This window comes from Notechis scutatus, chromosome 1 (genome assembly GCF_049901735.1).
Source record: "Notechis scutatus isolate UNSWTSFEM ecotype Mainland chromosome 1, rNotScu1.2, whole genome shotgun sequence".
Classification (NCBI taxonomy): Eukaryota; Metazoa; Chordata; class Lepidosauria; order Squamata; family Elapidae; genus Notechis; species Notechis scutatus.
In genome coordinates, this window is record NC_142009.1 from 291,974,446 (window position 1) to 291,997,506 (window position 23,061).

General features: G+C 41.6%; 1 protein-coding gene across 14 annotated transcripts in view; it reads left to right on the forward strand.

Moving 5' to 3' along the window:
- The first annotated feature begins 266 nt into the window (after positions 1–266).
- The window catches only part of GPATCH2L (G-patch domain containing 2 like), a 50,431-nt gene continuing 27,636 nt past the window's right edge, over positions 267–23,061 (forward strand). For 6 of the 14 annotated variants that reach the window (XM_026664380.2, XM_087951941.1, XM_026664378.2 and 3 more), the window contains exons 1-5: positions 646–822; positions 1,834–2,498; positions 9,797–9,861; positions 15,857–16,033; positions 16,528–16,607. In XM_026664380.2, coding sequence (XP_026520165.2) covers positions 775–822; positions 1,834–2,498; positions 9,797–9,861; positions 15,857–16,033; positions 16,528–16,607 — 1,035 coding nt within the window. In that variant the 5' untranslated portion in view covers positions 646–774. Of the gene's footprint in view, positions 823–1,833; positions 2,499–9,796; positions 9,862–15,856; positions 16,034–16,527; positions 16,608–23,061 lie in introns of all 14 variants that reach the window. The other 8 variants (XM_087951945.1, XM_087951946.1, XM_087951940.1 and 5 more) reach the window with 5 other exon arrangements.

Sequence of the window (23,061 nt, forward strand, 5' to 3'; positions counted from 1 at the left end):
AAGGGAGAAGAGAAAGTCCCCCTTTCCGGACGCGACTGCCATGGGTTCCTCGGCTCGGCTTCCCCAAATGTAAATCCCGCTGGATTCATAAGGGCTTTTCTTTGTCAAAGTGGGTATAGCAGTTCCCGGCGGCGAGTTTAACCCGGAGAAGCGGAGTGATCAAGCGAGAGTCCTCCCTCCCCTAACAGGGGAAAAATCGCCGGGGCGGCAGAGCAGCGTCCCACCCCCAACCGCCTAGACAAGCCTTGCCTCGTTGCGAGCGTCGGCACGAGAGAGCCAGCGAGACCCTCCCGGCCGTTGGTACCGAGGCGAGGAGTGACGTCATTGTTTCCGGAAGAAGAGGACATGCCTCCCCGCCCTCCTAGGACCGGAAGCGGGTGGTGTTTTTTTTTTTTGGAGCTGACTCCGCGCCGAGTCGGGAAGGCCTAGAGAGGTGGTTGTGGTGAAGGAGTTGGGGAGGTTGTTGCGGGAGCCGAGTGAGTTAGCCGATGCGCGAAGCGGGGAGCGTCCGGCGCTGAGCGTCGGTGGCCTAGCCGCCTCGGAAACGAAAGCGGGGTGGGACTGCCGGGGTGGGTCGAGGAGGCCTTTCGCCCTCCGAAGGGGAGAGGGAGCGGTGGGGGTGGGGAGGAGGAAGAGACACCCGTGTTTTTGGGAGAGTCAGGAAAACAGCGGCGGCGCCGGGAGGGATGGGAAGATTTGTGTGAGAGCATCGGGGGCGGAATAAAACAGGATCGGACGAAAGATCCTTGTCGTCCGGGGGCAGAAGACCGCTCGATGCTTTCGGCTATTGCTTTCCAGCAGCAGCAGCAGCAGCAGCAGCAGGTGATGACCCGAGCCTCCCCCAGTGTGTTTGCGGAGGAGATGGCATGGCGGGTGGTGGGTGGACTAGATCGCCATTTGTTTTCCCTCTCGGCGCTATCTAGAACCGGTTCCCCACAATTTCAGGCGAGGTTGCTTGTTTTCCAACAGCCTTTGGCGGTCTAAGTAAACAGAATTGGGAGAGTCGCTTTGATCCCAGCGATGATCTTTTTATAAGGTAGCTGGTTCGGACACCAGTGGGCTGATCGTTTGATTAGAGAAAGGAAATAACGGGCCATTTCCTTATAGCCATTCTCTCTCAATTTGGCTTGGCAAGGTGTCAGTTGACTGGAATGGATATAAAACAGAAAGATGCATGTTAGAGGAAGTAGGTGCTGTGGTAAATTTTAAGTTATGCACTCCCTCCACCTGTAATATAACTAACTCTTTATCTACATTATTTATTTATCTACATTGCCTATTTTACACATGGTCCCTTCCATTATTATTGTTTTCTTCCCATGATTACATCATAGATTTTAGGCCATTGCATAAAGCCTCTTCTTTAATTCTGTAAAATAGTTTAGCCTGAGAGACAATTATAAACAAATAGTATTACCGTTGTATATTACATCTAAGTGCCTTTCTGCAGAAATGGAATACACAGAGTTTGGGTTATTAGTCCTCAGTGGATTTTAGAGCCATTCTTGCAATTCTTCATCACCTCAAGAAGACCTTCTCCTATCTTCAGGAACAGCATTTGTTTTTCTTTAAATTTCTTTTCTCTGTAAAAAGAAGTCATTGAAGTATATGGTACAGAGACCAGGTTAACACCTGTATTAACTATTAAGACAGTACTGTAAATAGTAACACAATATAGATTAACTATATCTTCTTCTTTTTATTCTTTCCTTCTTTAAAAAGTAAAGCTAAAGTAATTTTTTGAAAAATATATTATGTCACTTGGAAATAGATTCTGCCATTGTGATGACATGCAAAATGGCTGATTTAATTGTGTCCTTTTTACTTTGGTAGACATTGCTGATGGATGAGCTAGTACATGATTTGGCCTCAGCTCTTGAGCAGACCTCTGAACAGAACAAACTGGATGAGTTATGGGAAGAAATGACTCTGAGCCCAAGGCAGCAGCGTCGGCAGCTTCGTAAGAGACGGGGACGCAAGCGGCGTTCAGACCTTACACACCAAGCAGAACATGCTTGCTGCTACAGTGGGGCCTCAGAATCCAGTCTAGAAGAAGTTGTGGAGGACTGCCGGGAAGTGCTAACTGCTTACTTTAGTGACTCTGATGACATGGCAGTAGCCAAACATCCAACTCTCAACACAGCTCTCAAGAATAAGCAACACTCATGGCATGAATCAGACTCCTTCACTGAAAATGCACCTTGTCGACCCTTAAGGCGTCGTCGAAAAGTTAAGCGTGTGACATCAGAAGTGGCAGCTAGTCTTCAGCAGAAACTCCGAGTATCGGAATGGACTTATGAGAAGGGTTGCAGATTCAAATCAGCTAAAAAGCAGTGCCTGTCCCGTTGGAAAGAGAATGCTCCCTGGACATCAACTGGCCGGGGACTCTGTGAGTCAGCAGAGACCAGGGCCTTCCTCAGCAAAGGGGGCAGGAATGAAAGGATGGAGTGTGAAGCAGATGAACAGAAACAGGGTTCTGATGAAAACATGTCAGAATGGTGAGATGTCTAGACATTTCTTCTCTTACCTGAGGCTCTAATATTTTACTTTGTTTCTTTGCAAGTAGTGTCTCTTTCCTTTAGGTAGTTCCCTTTTTAACTAGACTAACTGGATCCAGTCTTAGATAATGTATGGAAATATGTTTTACAGGGTATACTTGTATAGACCAGTATTTTGTGTGAGACTAATTTCCAGTGTTAAGAAGAAAATAAAGTGTGATTGTTTAGTCAGCATTATTTTAAATGACAGTTATTTTCTGAAAAGTGATTGGATGTTGAAATGGAGATGTTCCAAGAAAAATGCTACTATTTTGATTTTTGTGAAACTATTAGTTGAGGTGGCCATAATTCATGCTAATGATTGAGTAGAACATTAAGCACCCCAGTCTAATTAAAGGTTGTTGAATGAGAATGTATAATGATCTCCATTGCTGGTCATTCTCTAGGCATATAACTTGTATCTTCATTTTAGATGAATTGCATTTGGTCTGAATAATACGTTCCAGATGGAGTTTAGCAACTTGTAATAGTAAGTCAAGGTTCATGTAATTGTTGGCCTATTTCAAGTGAAATTTCTTCACTTGTAGGAAGATTGAGAGAAGAAATGGTTCTGCATGTACTTTCTGAAACCACTTACCTCCAACAACGTGCTATTTTTAATTGAACAGTTTCTTGTCATCAGTTATAAAAGATATGAGCAATTGATTGAGACTTAGAATGAAGCAAAGTTGTTAGAAGAAGAGGCCCAATTGGCTCTTCCATTATGTCCTTAGTTACTAAGATCTTGGAAGATACCGTAGATTTTGGAGTAACCTTGAGAGTGTTATCTGAGTGTAGTTAAGAAAACCTTTTTGGCTACACTTTTATTCAGACTTTATTGAATTGCTGATCTGTTTAAAAATATTTTATTACATTTTGATTGAATATGTGAAAGGTGTGATATTGTAGTCAGATATGATGAGTAAAATATCTTTCTTAATAATCTATACATTTGATATTTAAATAATGGAAGAATTTTTGATAGAACTAAAAAGAGGGTAGTCATTAGGATACTGAGGAGAAGTGTTTTCCATGGTTTATAGAATGAATTTTGAATTATTTGATAGAACTCTACAAAAGTATTGTTGCCTGGGTTGTATATTATTGAAATTGATCTTTGAATTGATCTTAATGATTGGTTTTCAACATGTATTAGAAATAGTAGTTCAGGAAACCCATACTAGTACCATATTTAAATAGCTTCTGGGTAAAGAGAATAATCTAGTCATCACATCCTGTAAAGCAGGGGTGTCAAACTTGATTTCATTGAGGGCCGCATCAGAGTTGTGTTTGACTTCAGGAGTCCGGAGTGGGTGTGGCCAGCTTGCCATCAGTCATGTTGGGGGTACCTATGGTGGCCTAAGCGCTCTGACAGAGAAAATGAGCGCTTGAGCTCCGTTTTCAGTTGCAAGAGCCTCCTGCAACCCTCTGCCAGTGAAAATGGAGCTCGGCCCTCCTGAGCTCAATTTTTGCTGGCAGAGACACCATGGACCAGTCCTTCACTGTTTCAAGGGAGGCCCCGTGGGCCAGATCTAAGCACCCTGTGGGCCAGATCTGGCCCCTGGGCCTTGAGTTTGACACTCCTGCTGTAAAGTAACTGAAATTCATTGCTAATTCTTTATACAAATAAACAATCAAAGAACTGCTTTATATTTCCCTTCATCATCTTGCGTTTAATCAAAGTCATACCATTTATCCCTCTTCTCCCTTCTTATATGTTTTTCTTTTTTCTTTTGGCCATGTATGGCCATGTATATTGTTTTCTTTCCTGTTGAAGGAACTATTAGGAAAGCAGAAGCTTTCAATTCTTTTCTGACAGTAAGAGGTCAAATAAGGTGGACAGCACTGGTTGGGCAGTATACGTACTGATTCAGTCCTGAATTACATGTTGGCCTTTTCTAAATTCAGAAGAATGCTAGATTTAGTAACCCATAAGCAGTCAGGAAGAGATTAGTTGAAGTGAGGCTTTTTCTGAATTCTCTTAAATGAGCAGAGATATCCATCCCAATTCCTCTGCACCCTTAATCAAAATCAGCAGGTCCACAGCAGGGCTGTTAAACTCGCGGGCCAGATGTGTCACATGCTGGCCATGCCCACGCCTGGTTTAGTGAAGGAAAAAGCCGTGATACGTCATCTGACGCCACCACGAAGATGCGAGTTTGACACCCCTGGTCCTATAGTCCTTTAGTGAAGTAGGCATGGAGTCTAAAACAGTTCTACTTATTAAGGTTGTAAAGTTGTCAGTTACACTTTGGAGGGACAGTAGGAAAAGTATAGCCAAGATTATGAATAGTATTTTGTCGAATAGAATAGTACAGGAGTGTCAAACTGGCGGCCATGGGCCAGATGCGTCATGCTGAGGCTACATCCACCCCAGCTCTGCAAAGGGGAAAAATGTCACGAAACGTCACACGACTGCAGCATGACGCCATGAGTTTGATGCCCATGGAATAGAATAATAACTTCGTCACTTTGAATGTACACTAATAGGCATACATTAAAATGAAATTTCGTTGCATGCATCTCTCAAAGGGTCACCACTTCCAATATACACGACATAACCATGACAGAATAAATAAATAAATGAATACAAAATTATGCACATACATATGACACAGCGAAACAACACAGTCTAGTTTGGATGTATAGATGTACATTATTCCTATGGGTTTATACATTTTGTAGTGTGTCAAATATGAGAAATCATTAACTTGCATCTTGGGCTTTTTTTTTAGCTTATTTTCTTTTTCCTCAGATGTGAAGAGTATAAGCTGTAGCCTGAAGTGGCTACTTTAGAACTTGGGGGTAAAGAGAGCTGAGTGCTTGCCTGTTTGGTGACAGAGCAAGTGACAGAGATGGAGTGTTTAGCCTCCCCCTCCTTCTTCAGCCCAGCCTGACCTTCTGCACCCCCTCTGTGCCTCTTGTTTTCTTATTTTTATAGAAAATCAATACTCTTCTTGACACAAACAATAGCTCAGAAGCATAACTGAATGGGGGAGAGCTGAGATCTGTCCATCACCTCTCACTTTAACTCTTCTGAACTATTTAATTACAGGCGTGCTTTGGTCCAGGTGTTGGCAATAGCACAATTGCTAAATGAAGACCATTTTAAGCAAAGATCGGGTGATCAATAACTCTATAGCAGTAGCTTGTTGGATCAATAGCTTTCATTATTTTCTGGTTAAGGCAAGTGGCCTTCTTTATAACTGGAGGTCATTAATCAGTGCTTACTGGACTGTATGGCCTGTACTAAGGAACTGTGAACTTTCCAGTAAAAATTTAATGTAAAAATAACCCAGGGCCTAATTTATATGACCATTTGGGTGAGAAAAGTAAGAAATGACGCTTAGTCACTTGGTTATTTTTGTTTCATTCTATCTGAGGATTTGGTAGTACTTCCAAAATAAATACGTGTCAAAACCACATACCTTTATACCCTAAATTTGGTTGCCAATTACCTAACTGTCTTCTCCTACTATCTCCTATCTACTTAAGACTTGTAAGTAGATGTATGGTAGAATTTATTTATAAGACAGCATGTTCCCATTTTAATTTGCTCACATCTTTTATTGAGAAATGAGAACAAGAATCACTGTCAGTTTACATTTAACAGTTAAATAATTGTACAAATTAAGATAAGATAGATAAAATAAGATAACTTGTCATTTTTTTACTGTGAGCACACTGGCCCATGTTAAAAATGAAATTCTATTGCCTGCTCTCAAGAGAAAGTTTATATCTACCCAAACACATACCTAACACATATACACGTGATATATACATACATAAATATATACCTGCACATACCTCCCCCCAATATATCACTGTTCATTTTGAATACATAGCGGAAGGAGGTAACTTCGGAGTTCACAAGATTGATGCTATACGGAACAACACTGTGAATCTAGATGTTCTGCTTCAGATACCATGAAGCCTCCTCCCAGAAGGTAACAAGGAAAACTGATCATGGAGAGGACGTGTAGCATCCCTGACATTCCTGCAGACTTTGCCCAAGCAGTGCTTATATGCCATGTCCTGGATAGACGGAAGGCAGTGAACTTCCAAGGATCTTTTCTGCCATCCTCACCACTCTCTGCGCTGCCTTCCTGTCTGGAGCAGTAATGCTTCCAAACCAGACAGTAATACAATATGACAGGATGCTCTCGATCGTCCCTCTATAGAAAGTGGTAAGGACAGAGGAAGGAAGACGAACTTTTCTCAGGCGATGCAGAAAATTATAGGCTATAATATTACTGTTTCATTGCTGTCCCTCAGTCATTTTTCAGACATTTTTATATAGCTTTATTCCTCTTTATAGTGCTGTGCCAGACATGCAATTTAAAGACAGAGGTGATCCTCATAACTCCAACTCTGCTATCAAGTTGTACAACCCTGATGTTAACAAAAGAGAAATGTACGATTGAAGCAAGTTGATCTTGGCCAATTTTAGAGAAGCTATTGGTGTCTGCTTTCGTATACAGGTAGACTTTGGCTTAGGATCACAATGGAGCCCAAAATTTATGTTGTTAAGTGAGACATTTGTTAAGTGAGTTTTGCCTCATTGTACAACCTTTCATGCCACAGTTGTTAAGCAGATGATAAGTTAGTAACCGGTTGATAAGTGAATCTAGTTTTCCCATTGGCTTTGTTTGTCAGAAGATTATAAAAGGTGATTCCCGAATCTTGGGAGGGAGCAAAGGTCATAAATATTAACCAATTGCCAGGCATCTGAATTTTAATCACATGATTATGGAGATGCTGCAATGGTTGTAACTGTGAAAAACGGTCATGTCACTTTTTCCAGTGCCGTTATAACTTTGAACAGTTACTAAATGTTGTAAGTTGAGGCTACCTGTAATGCTTTCTGTGGTTTTGTTCTCTAAAGCTGCAATAAACGTTTTTTAACAAGAAAATACTGAGCAAGTAATAAGTGTTAAGTCTCCCATCCTCATTAATATCTGTATTTTTCAGTAATTATGAAAGGGAGACCCTATGTTTTTATTTTTGAACATAGCCATTTAATTCTGAGATACAGATGGTTGCAGAAGCTGATTATTATGGGATCTTTTAGTGTCTTTCTAATCACACTGACAAAGATACCCCACATAAGTAAATATAAATCAGATGCTATCATATCAGAGGTGGTATTCAGCAGGTTCTGACCAGTTCTGGAGAACCGGTACCGGAAATTTTGAGTAGTTCAGAGAACCGGCAAATACCACCTCTGACTGGAGATTTTATAGTATCCTTCCCCTGCCATGCCCACCAAGCCATGGCCACAGAACCAGTAGTAAAAAAAAAAAAAAAAATCCCGCCACTGTATCTTACATACCTGATCCTCAAGTAATTGTCAGATACACTTGACATTTGTAACTACAGCATATAAACAGAAGGAATGTCGGAGGGTGCTCTTTTGTTTAAAGAAATTCAAGGGCACCTAATTTTCTTGCTTTGTTTTTATTTACAAAATATGAAGCTGACCACATATCATAATAATTAGCAGAGTGATGATTATCGAAGTATTTGGAATGCTGGCTATTGATTTGAGGTGTATGTGTTATCCAGGAAGGTCTATCATTCCTTTCTAGTGAAATAAATGGAGAGAATACTCGCATGTAATATAAGCACGATGTTATCCTGCAAATTGTTTTGCTTTTTACCCCTCCTCCCAATTAAAAGATTATTTTTTAAAAAATGTATATTTATTATGCATGATATTTGTGTCCCTTTATTCTAGTTAAAGATCTGATGTCTGGCTGCAAAAGCAATGTTTCTCAACCTTGATAACTTTAAGATGTGTGGGCTTCAATTGGCTGGAGAATTATGGGAGTTGAAGTCCACACATCTTAAACATTGCAAAGTTAAGAAACACTAAGTTGAAGCAGTTTAATTAATAAAAGTAACAAAATAATTGTGAGGTTTGAGAAAAATCTGTAATGTTGCCTTTGCTTGTACAATGTGCCTCATGTCATCATTCAATCATCTGTGTAGGTGCCCAATCAGTTGTGCTCATTTTCTCTTATTATCTACCAATAGATATCTGTTACTTTCTACTAGCAATACTGGTATATGATTATTCCTTACAATTATTTTTAGGCATGTTCTTTATATGTTCATTGTACAATGATGAATAACTTAAATAATCATTGCTTACTCTTCATGGAGGATTCATGGAAACTATAGTTACTAGCTGGATGTAATTTACTAAAAAGGAACAGTTTGGTATAGTTTCTTCCCCAAACCCCAAAAAAAGTATAGTGGTTAAGATATCATATAGAAATTTTGAGACTATGATTCTAGTCTTGCCTTAGGCACAAAATCAACTGGATAACTAGGCCAGTCCGTCTCTTTTCACCCTAGGAAGAAATCAATGGCAAATTGCTTCAAAAATCTTGCCAAGAAAACTGAGAATTTGTCCAGATGATGGTCAGGAGTCAATATGACCCAAAGGCGTACGGACACAACCCCCAAATCATTAAAGGCTGCTTGTTTCAGATGTTCTGGAAGGCAGCACCAAAGGTTTAAATAGCTTAGATCCCTCTGTTTCTATATCCACCCATTTGATTGACTAAACCTTATATCCTCCATCATGTCTCTTGTCTCCTCATAAAAACTAATGTTAGGTGAGCTGCAGTCAGCAAGATGATGTTCAGCAGCTTTGCTATATCTCTAGAATGCTCACTTAAAGGTTATTTTTACACCAGCTTTATTCTGTTAAGAGGCAATTTTTTCTCACCCAAGCTTCCAGCCTGGCATCATTCTCTGCAATATTGATTCTCCTTTTAATACGCTGTTTCTTATATTTTTTAATGACGGCAGTCTCTGGGTTAAGAATGTCTGACTTAAGGACAACCCTTAGATAAGTACATGCTGCCTATTACTAAAAATGGCAGACGGCGTTCTTCTTGCTTGAGCCGACAAACCGTTGAAGCTGTGCATTTCTTTAATGTGCAGTCTGTTTTCAGCAGTCCCTGAAAGCATTCATGTATTTTTTTTCCTTAGTCTCCTTAGTCTCTTTTTTTAGATTATTGAATATTTTCCTAACTTATTTTTCATTCCATATATTTTATATTTACCCATCCAATTTTTGGGGGCACCCATGTCTGGATAAATCAAATTGTTGAGATGAATAAAGGAATACCACTATTATTTGTTGTGCTGAAAGTTTGTGAGAAGTTACCTGGCAGTGAAGGATTTATTCTTAGAAAAAAGTATATATGTAATGTATATATACTTAATTCTTTGTTTTCCCTTTCCAGTGAAACCAGCAGTGTTTGCAGCAGTAGCGATACTGGCCTTTTTACCAATGATGAAGGTCGCCAAGGTAAGAATAGGTCATGTCCCTATTTCTTCTACAATTTAGTATTTTGAATGATAAATCAGACTTAGATTTAGAATAACTTTATTGTCACTTTAAATGTACGTTAATTGGCTTACATTAAAATGAAATTGAAATCAGGCACATGTAATTGTGATCAATCTGTATAGGAAGAGAAGAAAAGAAGGAAACTTTAAAGCATTATTTTGAAGCTGGAGTCTGATTCTTCCTTGAGTTCCAACAAGTCATTCATTCTCCCTTGTAAGGCTGCGATAGGTCAGACAGTAGGTTGCTCTTATCCTGGCTGATTGGACTGAGTCAGTCAAAAAGGCTGATTAGCCTAGCTCCGCCCTCTGTGGGTGGCTCCTCCCAGCAGGACAGACGCATCTCGATTGCCTCTCCTGCCTTTGCTTCAGCAAAGGCAGCCTTACTTCAATTTATTCCTCGAAAAAAAGAAAAAAAGGTCAAAAAATGGCTCCGACTCTCAGCTGTTTGTTGGAGCCGCGAAACAGCTGAGGGCCGCTCCAGCAATCCGGAGCAGCTGGCAAAGGCCATGGGGCCGCTTTTTGAGCCTCCGTGGTGAAGAAGGAGGCTGCTATTTGAGTGGCCACCAAAGGAGCTATTCCTTCCCTCCAGGGAGCAGCGAAAGGCCGAGGAGCCTGTTTTCGGGCTCCTCGGTGAAGCAGGAAGACTTGTGGCTGGCGGTGGCCATTTTGTTCGGCAGGAGGTTCGGCCTGCTTCTCTAGTCACTCCAGCGCCAGGACCCGCGCTAGTCCTTTGGCTTCTGGAAGTGGCTGGCCCAGAAGACAACGAAGGGTAGGCGCTGTAAAATTTCTTTGTTCCGGTGGGGGACCTGGTCCCTTTCTCCAAGGTAGACCAGGGCCTCCAGGCTTCAGGCCAGGCCTGGTCTATATTTAGAAGGCCTATTAAGCCCCAGTGGGTGTTAGTCCCAGTAGGAAGTGCTAAAATCTGCTACTGAAGTTGAATAGGGCTGAAGAAGAGTGGTCTGGAGCTAGGGGATAAGCAAGAAGATATCCCCTGTTTAATTCCCTTCGTGTGCTTCTCCTTCCATGCACAGGGCTGCAAGTCCAAGAAAGGCCTTCTTATTTCAACATGGTGGACACCCCTAGAGGCAGCAGGGCCTCCAGAGCAGGAAAACCCCACAGGGCAGCTTCATCTGCTTCAAGCAGCAAACAAGGAAAGAAGGCCTTGCCGGTTAAGAAGGTCTCTAGGGCGGAGGAGATGGATGCTTCCAGGTGGCAGAAGGCCATAGAGAAGCAAATTGCCAAGATACAAAAAGCCTCAAAGATCAGATCTCCAGACAAAGAGACCTCTCCTGCTTCTACATCAAAGTGCAGTTGATCTACAGGATCAGGAACCTGGGCCTTTCCCCAGGACCATGGCTCACACTTGGTCCCCTGATGTAGCTGAAGGTGATTCCACACAACATCCTACTGCTGAGGGAAAGGCCTTATAGAGATCATCAGGGAGGTTTCAGGGTGGTCCCTTGGCAGGAGCAAGAGTGCAGTAGGCCTGGAGTCCCTGTTAATATGCAGCTCTTGATAGACAGGGCTATCAGAAAGGGAATCTCTGAAGGCATTCAACGGTTTGTCCACCATTCTTCAGAGGTATAGACATAAGACATAAGAATTTATTCTTATGACCCCGCATTCAAACTCAAAACTGCACTTGGATAAAAACTGTTCTTAAATCTGGTCGTCCTTGTTCTTAATACCCTGAGGAATCTGTGATTCCATCCCATGAACAGGTAGCTCTGCTATCAGAAATCAGGGGTTCCTTGATTCAGGAATGTGTTCCTCCAGCTGCTTCTGCTTCTGCTCCACCTGTTGCTGCTGCTCTCTCCTTGATAGGGGAGACAGAAAAAAAAGGGAATCTGATATGTCTGAGGATGAAGATCTAACCCCTGAAATTCCAGTATTTTCAGGTTTGTTCAAACATACATTATTCACCCCTTTACTCTTCAAGGCTAGAAACACTACCAACCTGAAAGATGCGGATGATGAAGACGTTGGAGCTCAGTTTCCACGGAGTTGAAAGCTCTTTTTGATGAGATGACCATGAGGAAGGAGGTGGTATCATCCCCAGACTTTTTCTGAAAGTGTTACAGAAACAGCTAGATTCACCAGCTTCAGGACCCAATCCCTTGTTTTCTGACTGCAGATTCTTCAATGTCGGTCCAGAGCTTACCAAGAGTTTCCAAGTGCCCATGGTTGATGCACCTGTAACATCATTGGCTTCTACCTCTACGGCTCCTTCTGATCCGGAAGACATCCTCAAAGCGCAGGAGAAAAGGACTGAGCAGTCTTTGCAGAGATCTCACCAGGCGGCTGCCTGGGCTGTGAAGGCATCCACAGCAGCACCTCCCTTCACCAGAACGTCCCTTAATTGGTTGAAGCAGCTACAGGACAGGATCCCAGTGGCAGACATCCAAACTCATCAAGATCTTAATAAGATAGTAGCTGCAGCAGAGTTCACAGCGGATGCCACTCTTCACGGGACCAGGTTTGCCGCCAAAGCCATTGCTGCTTCTGTGACAGCCAGACGCATGTGTTGGCTGCGTAATTGGCAGGCTGATGGCAGGAGAAAATGGAAGCTAGCATCGATTCCTGTATGAGATGACAAGCTTTTTGGGAAAGCATTAGACCAGTTCCTGGTGGAAACCAAGGATAAGAGGATAGTGCTTCCATTGCTCTACAAGAGGGCAGAGAACCGGCCTGTCCCATATTTCAGGCACCTGTCCTTTCAGGCGGAATCTGGATCCAGCTTCCATTGGTCTGCCAAGTCCCCTTATCAACATCCTGAGCCACCATCAGATCGACCAGGCAAGGGCAGACAGCAGTTCTCAGGCAAGCGACCCTTTCAAGGAGGAGGAAGTCGCCGTACCGTCACCAACGCTAACAGTTCTCAATCTTTCCCCATTGGCAGACGTTTAGCTCGGTTTGTTGACAAATGGAGAGAGATTACATCAGACATCTGTAAGATTAGGTCTTTCGTTAGAGTTCTACTCCACTCCTCCGAGGTTTTTTTATCTCCTGTCCTATCTCCTATTTCAAGGGACAAGGTGAGAAGGGGGCTCATGGAATCAGCTATCCAGCATTTGCTGGAGCTCAGAGCCATCCAAACAGTCCTGGAAGACCAACAGGGAAAGGGATTTTTTTCCAGACTCTTTGTCATCCCCAAAACCTCAAGGGGTGGACTGCAATTCTTGATTTGAAAATGCTCAATAAATTCATAGTGTTTTAAAATGCATTCCCTCCAGATTATACTGGAGAGCGTTAGGCAGGGGTCTTCCTCACTTCTATTGATTTGACGGAAGCTTACTTACATATTCCAATTTGTCATTCCCATAGGAATTTCTTATGTATTTTTTTGTTATCTGGGAAATCATTTTCAATATAGGGCTCTTCCTTTTGGGTTATCTTCTGCCCCTAGAGTTTTCACTAAAGTTTTGGCTACCTTGGCAGCGCACCTGTGTTCTTTCTTAGACAATATTTTGATCTTATTCTCATCCTTTCAAGGGGCACAGAGGGACCTGCAGACTACTATTTTGGTGCTGCAGGAGCTTAGTTTCTCAATAAATGTAAAAAAAGAACCAGTTTACTCCTTCCACTCGTCTGCTTCATTTGGGAGCTACTATTGTCCCGCTGGTTTGTCAAGTTTTCCTTTCCCAGGACAGGCAGGACAGCCTGCAGTTGCTAGCTAAACGTATCCGGAGAGAGGGTTCCATTCCATTGGCTCATCTCTCCCAACTTTTAGGTAAGATGGTATCATGTATTAGCATTGTTCCCTGGGTCAGGCTTCATTCCAGGGCCCTCCAGTGGTTTCTCTTGCCTCATCAAAAATTAGGTAAGAGTCACTCCTTGATGAACATTAAGGTGCCCAAGAAGGTGGTGCAATCTTTTCAGTGGTGGCTCTCCAGAGCCATTTCCAAAGGCTATCACTTCAGCCAGGAGAGTATCTGAGTTGGTTGCTCTCTCAGTTCACCAGACTTGTGTATATACCACCCTTGCTGGGTGGTTTTGAGGTTGGATCCAGTATTTATTCCCAAAGTCAACCTTTGTTTCGCAGATCACAAGAATGGATTCTTCCAGATTTCTGTCCCAAACTGGTCCATGTCTTGGAGAAATCTTGGCACACTCTAGATGTGCACAGGGCATTGAAGATTTATATCAAAAGAACTTCAGAATTCCGCAGAATGGAATCCCTCTTTTGTTCCTTTCAACCTGCCAAGTTGGGGGGGAAGGTAACTCCATCTACAGTCAGCAGATGGATCAAGTCATGTATCTCTAGGGCATATTTGAGTCGCGCCCTTTCGGTTCCAGGGGCATTACGGCTCATTCCACTCGCAGTGCTGCTACAACAGCAGCCTGGGCAACGCAGGCTTCAATTGAAGAGGTCTGCAAAGCAAGTCGACCATCCCCATCTCCTTTCATCTGCCACTACCATCTGGACACTTTCACTTCGGTGGATGCTGCGTTTGGCAAAAGAGTTCTGCAAAGAGTGGTCACGGAGCATGGGGACCAGGAGTATACTTGAACCCTCCCAAGGACAATCCAGCTATGGTATGTCCCATTGTCTGACCTATCGCAGCCCTACAAGGGAGAATGGGCATTACCTTATCTGAATGCCATTTTTCCTTGTAGGTTAGATAGGTCAGCCCCACGCTGATTATTCTGGTCCGGGATGTGAGCTGATGGGAGGGGGGCCAATAACTGGTCTCCATTTGTGTTTCAGAGGCAGCCCTGTCTGTCATGTCTTTGCTGAAAGCTGGGAGGAGCCACCCACAGTGGGCGGAGCTAGGCTAATCAGCCTTTTTGACAGACTCAGTCCAATCAGCTAGGACAAGAGCAACGCATTGTCTGACCCAGCCTACAAGGGGAATGGTGTTCAGCTAAGACAATGCCTATTCCTGATTGCTCTGCATGCTTTGGAGGTGTTTTTTTTCTTTTTTCTTGTTGCAATTCTTTTGCAGTTGCAGCAATTGCATGGTATAAAACTGTGTTTTTTGGCCTGTGTTGCGGCTCTATAGCATTAGGCCTTAAAGGATCGTGTGAATTTTAGTGATCGCTTGTGGCAAGGCTCTCTCCATTTTACATCCCATGCCATTTATTAAAGCAAAGGTGAACATGTTGTGGCCATTGGTATTTTGCTGAATTGTAAGTTTCAACAGACCCAACTAAAATGATGAGGGTTGCTGTGAGTTGCACTTTAGTAATATCTGGAGAGGTGGCCAGGGGAAGTGGGCTTGCACTTGAGTATTACCATTTCTGTAATAATGTAAAAACATTTAAAATGGCCTAAAAATGCACTGAGTTATTATTAAATATGTTGTCTCTTCTAAGAAAGGCAAGGATAGTTACGGGTTCATTTGAGTGGGACATGGAGATACAGATAACTATAGAGTCATCAAGATGCAGTACCTATTATTATAATTTAAGATTTCATTGTCATGTATGAATTTAGGGATAGATTTATCTTAGAAGAGTGGTTCCCAAAATTTGTAATAAACCAGTCCCCTAAAACAATTAATGAATTTGTGTGAATCCTCTATGAATAAATCTAATGATTTCAGTTATGTCAAGTCTTGGTAAGAAGTAAATTTACTGTTTTTAACAATTACATTTTAGCTGACATATCACAAAAGATGTCAAAATTGGTGGAATGCAACTGCAGGCAAAATAGCAAAGGCCAGGATAAGCTTTGCCTCCAGCTTTGCCTCTTTCCATTAAAAGAAGTCAAAGGTGCTCCCAGATTGTCTGGTCACACTGCAACTGGTACACCCCTGAGTGAGTTTTGACAGTGCTCCTATTTTGCCTCTCCAAGCCTGTAAGATTAAAAAAAAAAAAGTTGTGACTACCTTTAAATTGTCCTCTACTCACAGCTTCATAACTTTTGCCTGTTCATTGGTTCTGGTTTTTTAGTGTATGTGAGGAGATTCCCAGTAAGAATATATTTGAATAGCTTTTTATTTCTTTCCTAGGTGATGATGAACAGAGTGATTGGTTCTATGAGGGTGAATGTGTCTCAGGATTCACAGTCCCCAACCTTTTGCCCAAGTGGGGACCTGACTGCCCGTCTGATATGGAACGAATGGACTCGAGCCTTGACAAAATCTCAGAGCCAACATTCCTTCTGCCCTCTCGGCCTGTTACAAGAGGTGAGATTCTTACGTGAATACTTGCATATTGTGGATATACTGTACCATAGCTCAAATCAGACATGTGATAGGCAGGTGCAACTTTCAGAGTATATGTTGGAGAGAATAGAATAGTAGCTTGGATTATACTGTAATGTAGAAACTAGGGATCATAGTTACATACCTGAGAAACCAATATGAATTTGCATACATATGAATTGAAGTAATAGTGATATGTTCTAATTCTGTTTTGTGCACCTGAATTAATTTCAGTTCTTTGACTGTAAGGAATTGGCTTGCTTAACAATGAAATAGACCATATACTTTATAGCACACTCTTGTGAAAATAAGGCACTGCAATACATAGTGCATTCTCACCCTAGTTTATAATATGTGTAAGCTCCATAGAACAGAACCTGGAAATCAGAAGCTCATCTAGATTCTTGTTCTTTATTCCAGCTGATTCTGTTTGTATTTTTTTCACATTTCTTCATTATATTCTTCTTTCTTTTCAGGATTTCACCCTCGCTTGAACCGTCTTCCCAGTGTTACTACCCGTTGCCTTAGGAAGGGCCGTAGAAGGCTGGTTAGCAAGGTATTGCTTTATAGGGGATGATAATTTGTTTAACACATAATGTCAAGAAATACAGTTATTGGTGAAATGTGCCATGTGGTTCATTCTAACAGTTTCAAATGTGTATTCATATACAAACTCTAGTTATGTATAAATGTATTGATAATTTTAAAAAAAATGTCAATGAGGTTCTGTTGGAAAATAATCCGTTGTTATGAAAAGGAGGCTGCCTAAATATGAATGTGTGCAGTATAAAAAGAATCTGCTAATAGAAGAAAGAGTGTTGGTACCAAGCAAAAAGGAATGGACTCCTGGGATGAGGGAAGCTGTTTTGACAGTTGGGATGGAGGAAATAAATATTGATTGACATATTAATGTGGTTCTTGTATTACAATAGATTTAAATGCCCAGAGTTGTGCCTGTCATTTGCAATTCATTTCATTCTTTATGAAATATATATATTCAAGCATTTCTTACCAACCTTGGAATCGTTTTGTGTGTGAAGCTGGAATCCTGCAATCTCAATATCCCACATATTAAGCAGAAAGATTTTGGGAGAGCTTAATTTGCAAGCATGTGTAAAAATACAGTAGTTAGACTTATGTGGAGTTTATTTAAAGCTGTGGTGGTGCAATGGAGTATTGCAGGCTAATTCTGCTGACTGTCAGCTGCCAGTAGTTTGGCAGTTTGGGTTGCATTAGCTCAAGGTTGACTCATCCTTCCAAGATTAGTAAAATGAGGATCCAGATAGTTGGGGGCAATATGCTGATTCTGTAAACCACTTAGAGAGAGCTGTCAAGCACTATGAAGCGGTATATAAGTCTAAGTGTTATTGCTATTTTAGGAATTTCATTTGTGCCTAGAAAGAAGAATCTTATGTGTTAAAAAGGTTTGACTCATCGGTTAATTAGCTTAATGTGTGAATGGCTGCTTCTTTATTTCAAAGTGCCTCTTCCATCTTCAACAAATTCTTCAAGCCCTTTCTCTCAACTTACCTAATCAAGTTAAGGAGTTGAAATATGTTCTAGTTATAGTGAATATTATGTCTTGGGCAAGGGACTATTAGGCCACTGGTAAAGGCCTAGGGTCCTAGGCTTCTTAAAGATTCCTCTAATGAGAAAAATAATATTTACGTTTAATTCATCTTCATCACCTTAAAGGGATCTATGTCATTCGCAGTGGAGGTCACTGCTCCCCCTCCTCTCTTCTCTTCTAAATTGTAATAATAAATAATGAGTTTCATTCAAAGCTCCCTGCCAGCAAGCTGCTAATTACCCAAAGTATCGCTTGTAATTTACACAGTAATAAACTGTAAATTTAAACATTACGGCAGTTTAAGTTAATAATTTCTCTACTGTAGCATATAGCTCATCTTTCATCCCTGCTGTTGCCTTCATTTGACGGTGTTTTGTGTTTCTGGATACCAACTCACATTTTTATCGATAATGAAATCCTAGTTTTCAGGCAGTTTATCTTTATAGAAGCCATGTGAATATATACATACAACAATACGTGCTACAGTATATGAATATAAATGCTACTCTGTTTTCTTGCAGAATGGTTCTGAAATGGTTTGATCCAATTACCCCTTTTCCTGGTCTTGAATTAAGGTCATAGCCCTCACAAAAATGCACACTATTGTTTTACATAAGGGTCTTGGCAGTGGCCGTCCCAAAGTGGATCCTAGACTCAAAGAAGCAATTACAAATTGCTCCATTATTTTCAGAATATGCCCAAACTTCCACTTTGGGAATAATTAACCCCAGTTATAAGAATTATTGCTGTAAGTATTACATACCTTTAAGGCTGATTCAATTGAAAGAAAAACTTTTATGGAACTGTTGGTTATAAGAAGTTGGTGAAAGTAGAATAGCCTTGCAACAGAAATGGCTGATAATTGTCTAGGAAACATGTTCCAGTTAAAGGAAATATTTGTTTAAATAACTTTGTTTCTTAGACTTGGACCTAATCTTTGATACAGTACTGTATGCTATGTAATATATACAGCTAAGAATAAGCTAACAAGCTTTCATAGGAGAATTCAGCAATTAACTCAAAGTACTTAATTGTAATTAACAAGGTTAGGATTTGAATCGTCATGTATGTGCACCTTCTTTTAAAAAATGTAAACAAAGCCCTTCAACTTTCATCATTTCCTTGGGGGAATAATATGATGCTAAATATGTCATTAGAATCTATGTCAGTTTTTTTTAAAATTTGATAACATTTTCTAATGTATGCTTTCTCTAAAGCTGATACAAACAGAGGGGTAATTTTCATTGGAACATGACTAAAGAAGGAAGGGTTTAATTTGTCTCTAAAACTAGATCTAAAATTAGAAGATTATACCATTTAAAATGATGTGTTCAATTTTTGTGTAGTTTAATAATACGATGAATAGAAATTATTGGTATATAGTTGATGGTAACCTTTCCCCCCTAACTTTCCTTATAATCCACAGCCCAACAATTGTCATAAATGGTCCCATCTTGATTCCTTGAATGGAATAGAAAATATAGGTAGTCCTTTCTTATTATCTCCCTCATTCAGTGATCATTCAGAAGTAGGATTGGGATAAATTAGGTACTAAAAAGAATAACTTTATGCGACCAATATTTGCATTTATGACCTTCACAACATTACTCAGTCACATTTGATTGCTATCAGTTACACATCCTATGCCTTATCTCTGTTTTTCTGTTGCTTTTACAAGAAAGTAAGCAAGGCATACAATGGAAAATACACATTGAAAGAAATACTGTGGCGTCAGCATCCCTAAACGTTCTCAGGGCTGGGAGTTGTGAACTTGCTAGAAACCAGGGAGGCTGTGAGTCCTACCTTAGACATGAAAGCAAGCTGGGTGACTTTGAGCCAGTTACTCTCTCTCAGCCCTGCTCACCTTAACAGGGATGTTATTGTGAGGAAAAGAGGAAAAGGAAGGGGTGTCAAGTATGTTCACTACTTTGAGTTATTTATAAAAATAACACAATCAGAATAAAAATAAATCTTTTCTTGTGAGAGGGAGAAAGAAAAAAAACGGTCATGCACAGGAAAGATTGCTTATTGGAATTGCTTATTTATCTCTCCCCCCCCTCCCCACAGTAAAATGGAGAGCTTTGAGAGGAAAGAATTACAAGACAGTACAATGTGCAATAGTATTGGGAAGGGTCGTGGAGGGTGCATGAGGGTGTGGTGTGGGTCAGGGATGGGGTGAGGGTGTGAGTGAGAGTCAGGGGTCAGGGAGAGGCTGTGAGGGAGTGCACAAGAGGCGCAGTGCAGAAAGTGTGTGTGAAAGTGTGTGTGAGGGGGTATAGCGTCAATTAGGGAGAATGTGTGGAGGTGTGGTGCACATTGGGAAGGGTGCATGAGGATATGTAATTGGTCAGTATAGCTCAACCTCAGAGGGGCTGGAGGAAGGTTCACGGGTGGCAGAGGCTTATCCCAATGACCCACGACCTTCTCTTAATTTTCTGAGGAAGCTGACAGGGAGGGCCACAAATGGGGATGGCAAGGATGTGGGACTGCTAGGGCTACGAGGGCTGGTTGTAATCACCTTCATTCAGCAATCATGGATGGACTAGAAGACCTCCAAGGCCCCATTCAGCTCTGGTGTTCTGTTATCATCATAAATTTGAATAGTTGCTGAATGAATGATCTAGCTCAAGGACTATTTCCTCCCTCTCCGGTGAACGTAAATACAGAAAAAAATTCTCATCTTGCTAATTATGGGACGGGGAATTAGGAGGCAAACAAAGGCAGAAGGTGTCAAACAGCACAGGACTGAACATTTCAAAGGGAAGTGGATTGAGAAAAAGAAATTCCTGATCACGATTTCTCACTTAGTGACGGCATTGTTTAATAACAGAGTATGAAAAAATGTATGATTTACAGTCTGTCAGACTACTTCAACTATAGTTAAATAGAGCACAGGTGAGTTGTTTCTGAGATTTAATCTTAGCTTGGAACACAGGACAAGAAGCCTGACAAACATGGCAGAATGTGGCTCATCTTATATGAAATACATAGAATAAGCATAATTTTTATGCCAACTTCCATAGAAGTAAATTACAATTCAGATATTCTAAAATGCTTGCTGTTTCATTCTGGTTTTTTTTTAGCAAAGTTGGAAACTAAGTCTTTGTAGGGAATATTATCCTTGCAATCTAGATAATTATACAGCATTGTAATACAGCCTTTCAAGTAAGTTCCATTGAACTCACTGGTACAAACTTCCAGGACAAAGTTCATAGACTGCCTTTTTCAACCAGGTTGCAGATGAACTTTTTGTGTGGTCTTGAGATTGCCTATTCTTAGACCACTCAAAGTCAATCAGATTCAAGCTGAGGCACTATTATTACCTTGGGACTATTACCTAGAAGCAGAATAATATTAGCTAAGGCACCATTGAGCTGAGCTGGAATCTTGATAGCTATATAAATATGTTTACATACTTTTCTTGGCAGAAATATAGAAGTGGGTTTCTCCTGCATTCTGTTTTTTTCCCCCCAACTTCCTGGTTAACCTTCGGTCCTGGGATTTGCTGTGATCTCTCATCTAAATACTAACCAGGATTCAGTCTCCTTAATTTTTTGATATCACTAAGGTGTTGCTCCTTGATCCAACTTTAAACAAAGCAGTGATTGTGTTGTTGGTGATGTTTGTTGTTGTTGTGGTAGTAGTTCGTGTAGAATTTTCTTGGCAAAATTTGGCCATTGCCACCTTCTTCCCAAGACTGAGGGAGAGTGATTAGTGCAAAGTCATGTATTTGGCTTCAGGCTAAAGCAGGACTAGAACTTATGTTCACCTGACTTCTTGCTTAGTACCTTAATCACTACATCAAACTGGCTCTCTCTGTACTCTTTAGATCAGGGGTGTCCAACCGTGGCAACTTTAAGACTTGTGGACTTCAACTCCCAGAATTCCTCAGCCAGCAAAGCTGGCTGAGGAATTCTGGGAGTTGAAGTCCACAAGTCTTAAAGTTGCCAAGGTTGGACACCCCTGCTTTAGATAAAATGATTCCATTGAGCATGAAAGTTAACTTGTAAGGTTGTTTAGCTATATTCTTTAATTTCTCAGAGGTTGATATCATACTATGTAAGTATGAATTTAGAATTGGTTTGTAAAGGAAGACTACTTTGGGAAGAAAGACTGTCTGAGATTCAAACAATATAGAATCATAGAGTAAGAAGGGATCATTTTGCCATTGAGTCTGATTCCGTTCTCAAAATAGAAATCAAATAAAAGCAACCAAGAGAGGATAAAATTGAGCCAACCACAATCACATTTAATGTGAGGATTGAAGGCCATTTATATGGAAGAGACACAAGGATGAATGCAGTTTGCATTTTGAACCTCGCTTTTTATTACATCCAATTTTGTATTAGGTCTTGCTTGGAAAATGTTATGTAATATACTCAGTAATATGGGGTACTGGCAGTTTTCTTCTGAAGTACCTTTTAGGAAGATTGTCCATCTTCCTAAAACTCTAAAAAAGTTGCTATAGCCGAATAATATTTTAAATTGGATTTTGCTTCCCTAATTTATCATGCCTTGCTTTGTGAAATTCAAGGCAGTAGATGATTACTTCATTTGGCTCAGGAAGTAAACAGTATCTTAAAACTATGTGTTATGACCAGAGGTGGGTTTCTACCGGTTCGCACCGGTTCTATATTGTTAACATCACCGGTAGTTCTAAGAACCGGTAAAACCGACCCCTGCTTGGCCCCGCCCCTCCCTGCCGCTCCTACAGGCCAAAAACCAATTTTTTTTACTGCGCACGCGCGAAAATCCCTTCCTCATTCCCCCTGCCCGCCCCTCCCTTTGCTGCCCAGGCCTCCACCCCTATCCACCGTTCCAAAGTAAAAACAATTGGTTTTTTTAAAAAACGGGGTTTTTACTGCTCATGCATGAAAATCCCTTCCTCATTCTCCCCCGCCCGCCTCGCCCCCACCCCTACTTATAGCGCATGTGCGCTAACTACAAAAAATATCCTGCTCAGCGCCATCGCTCACACCACCAGCAGCAGCAGCAGCAGCCCAGCCAGCCAGCCAGCTGTCGCTGCCTGCCTTCTGCCGCCCTGCTGAGTGAGTGAGGGCAAGCTGCAGCCCCAGTCGCCACCGCCGCTAACTGTCCTTGCCCGGCCGGCCAGCCTCCCAGGCTTGCCTTGCTCAGCCTGCCTTCTGGCCTGCCTGCCTTACCTTAAAGAAGATGCAAGCCTCGGCCGCCGCTGCCGCCACCGCTAGCTGTCCTCGCCCGCCCTGACTGCTTATCCTGCCGGCCTCCGAAGACGTGGATCAGTAAGTATGACCTCCAACCCGGTCGCCTACCTACTACCGCCAGTCCTGGTCGATTGACGACTCTGCCCTTGCTGACGCTCCCTGCCTCACCCACGGCCCTCCATTGTTGCTGCCTTGCCTTCCTACCACCGATTGGTAGTGAGGAGGCAAAGCAGCAAGTCCTGCTGGGCCAGTCCCCT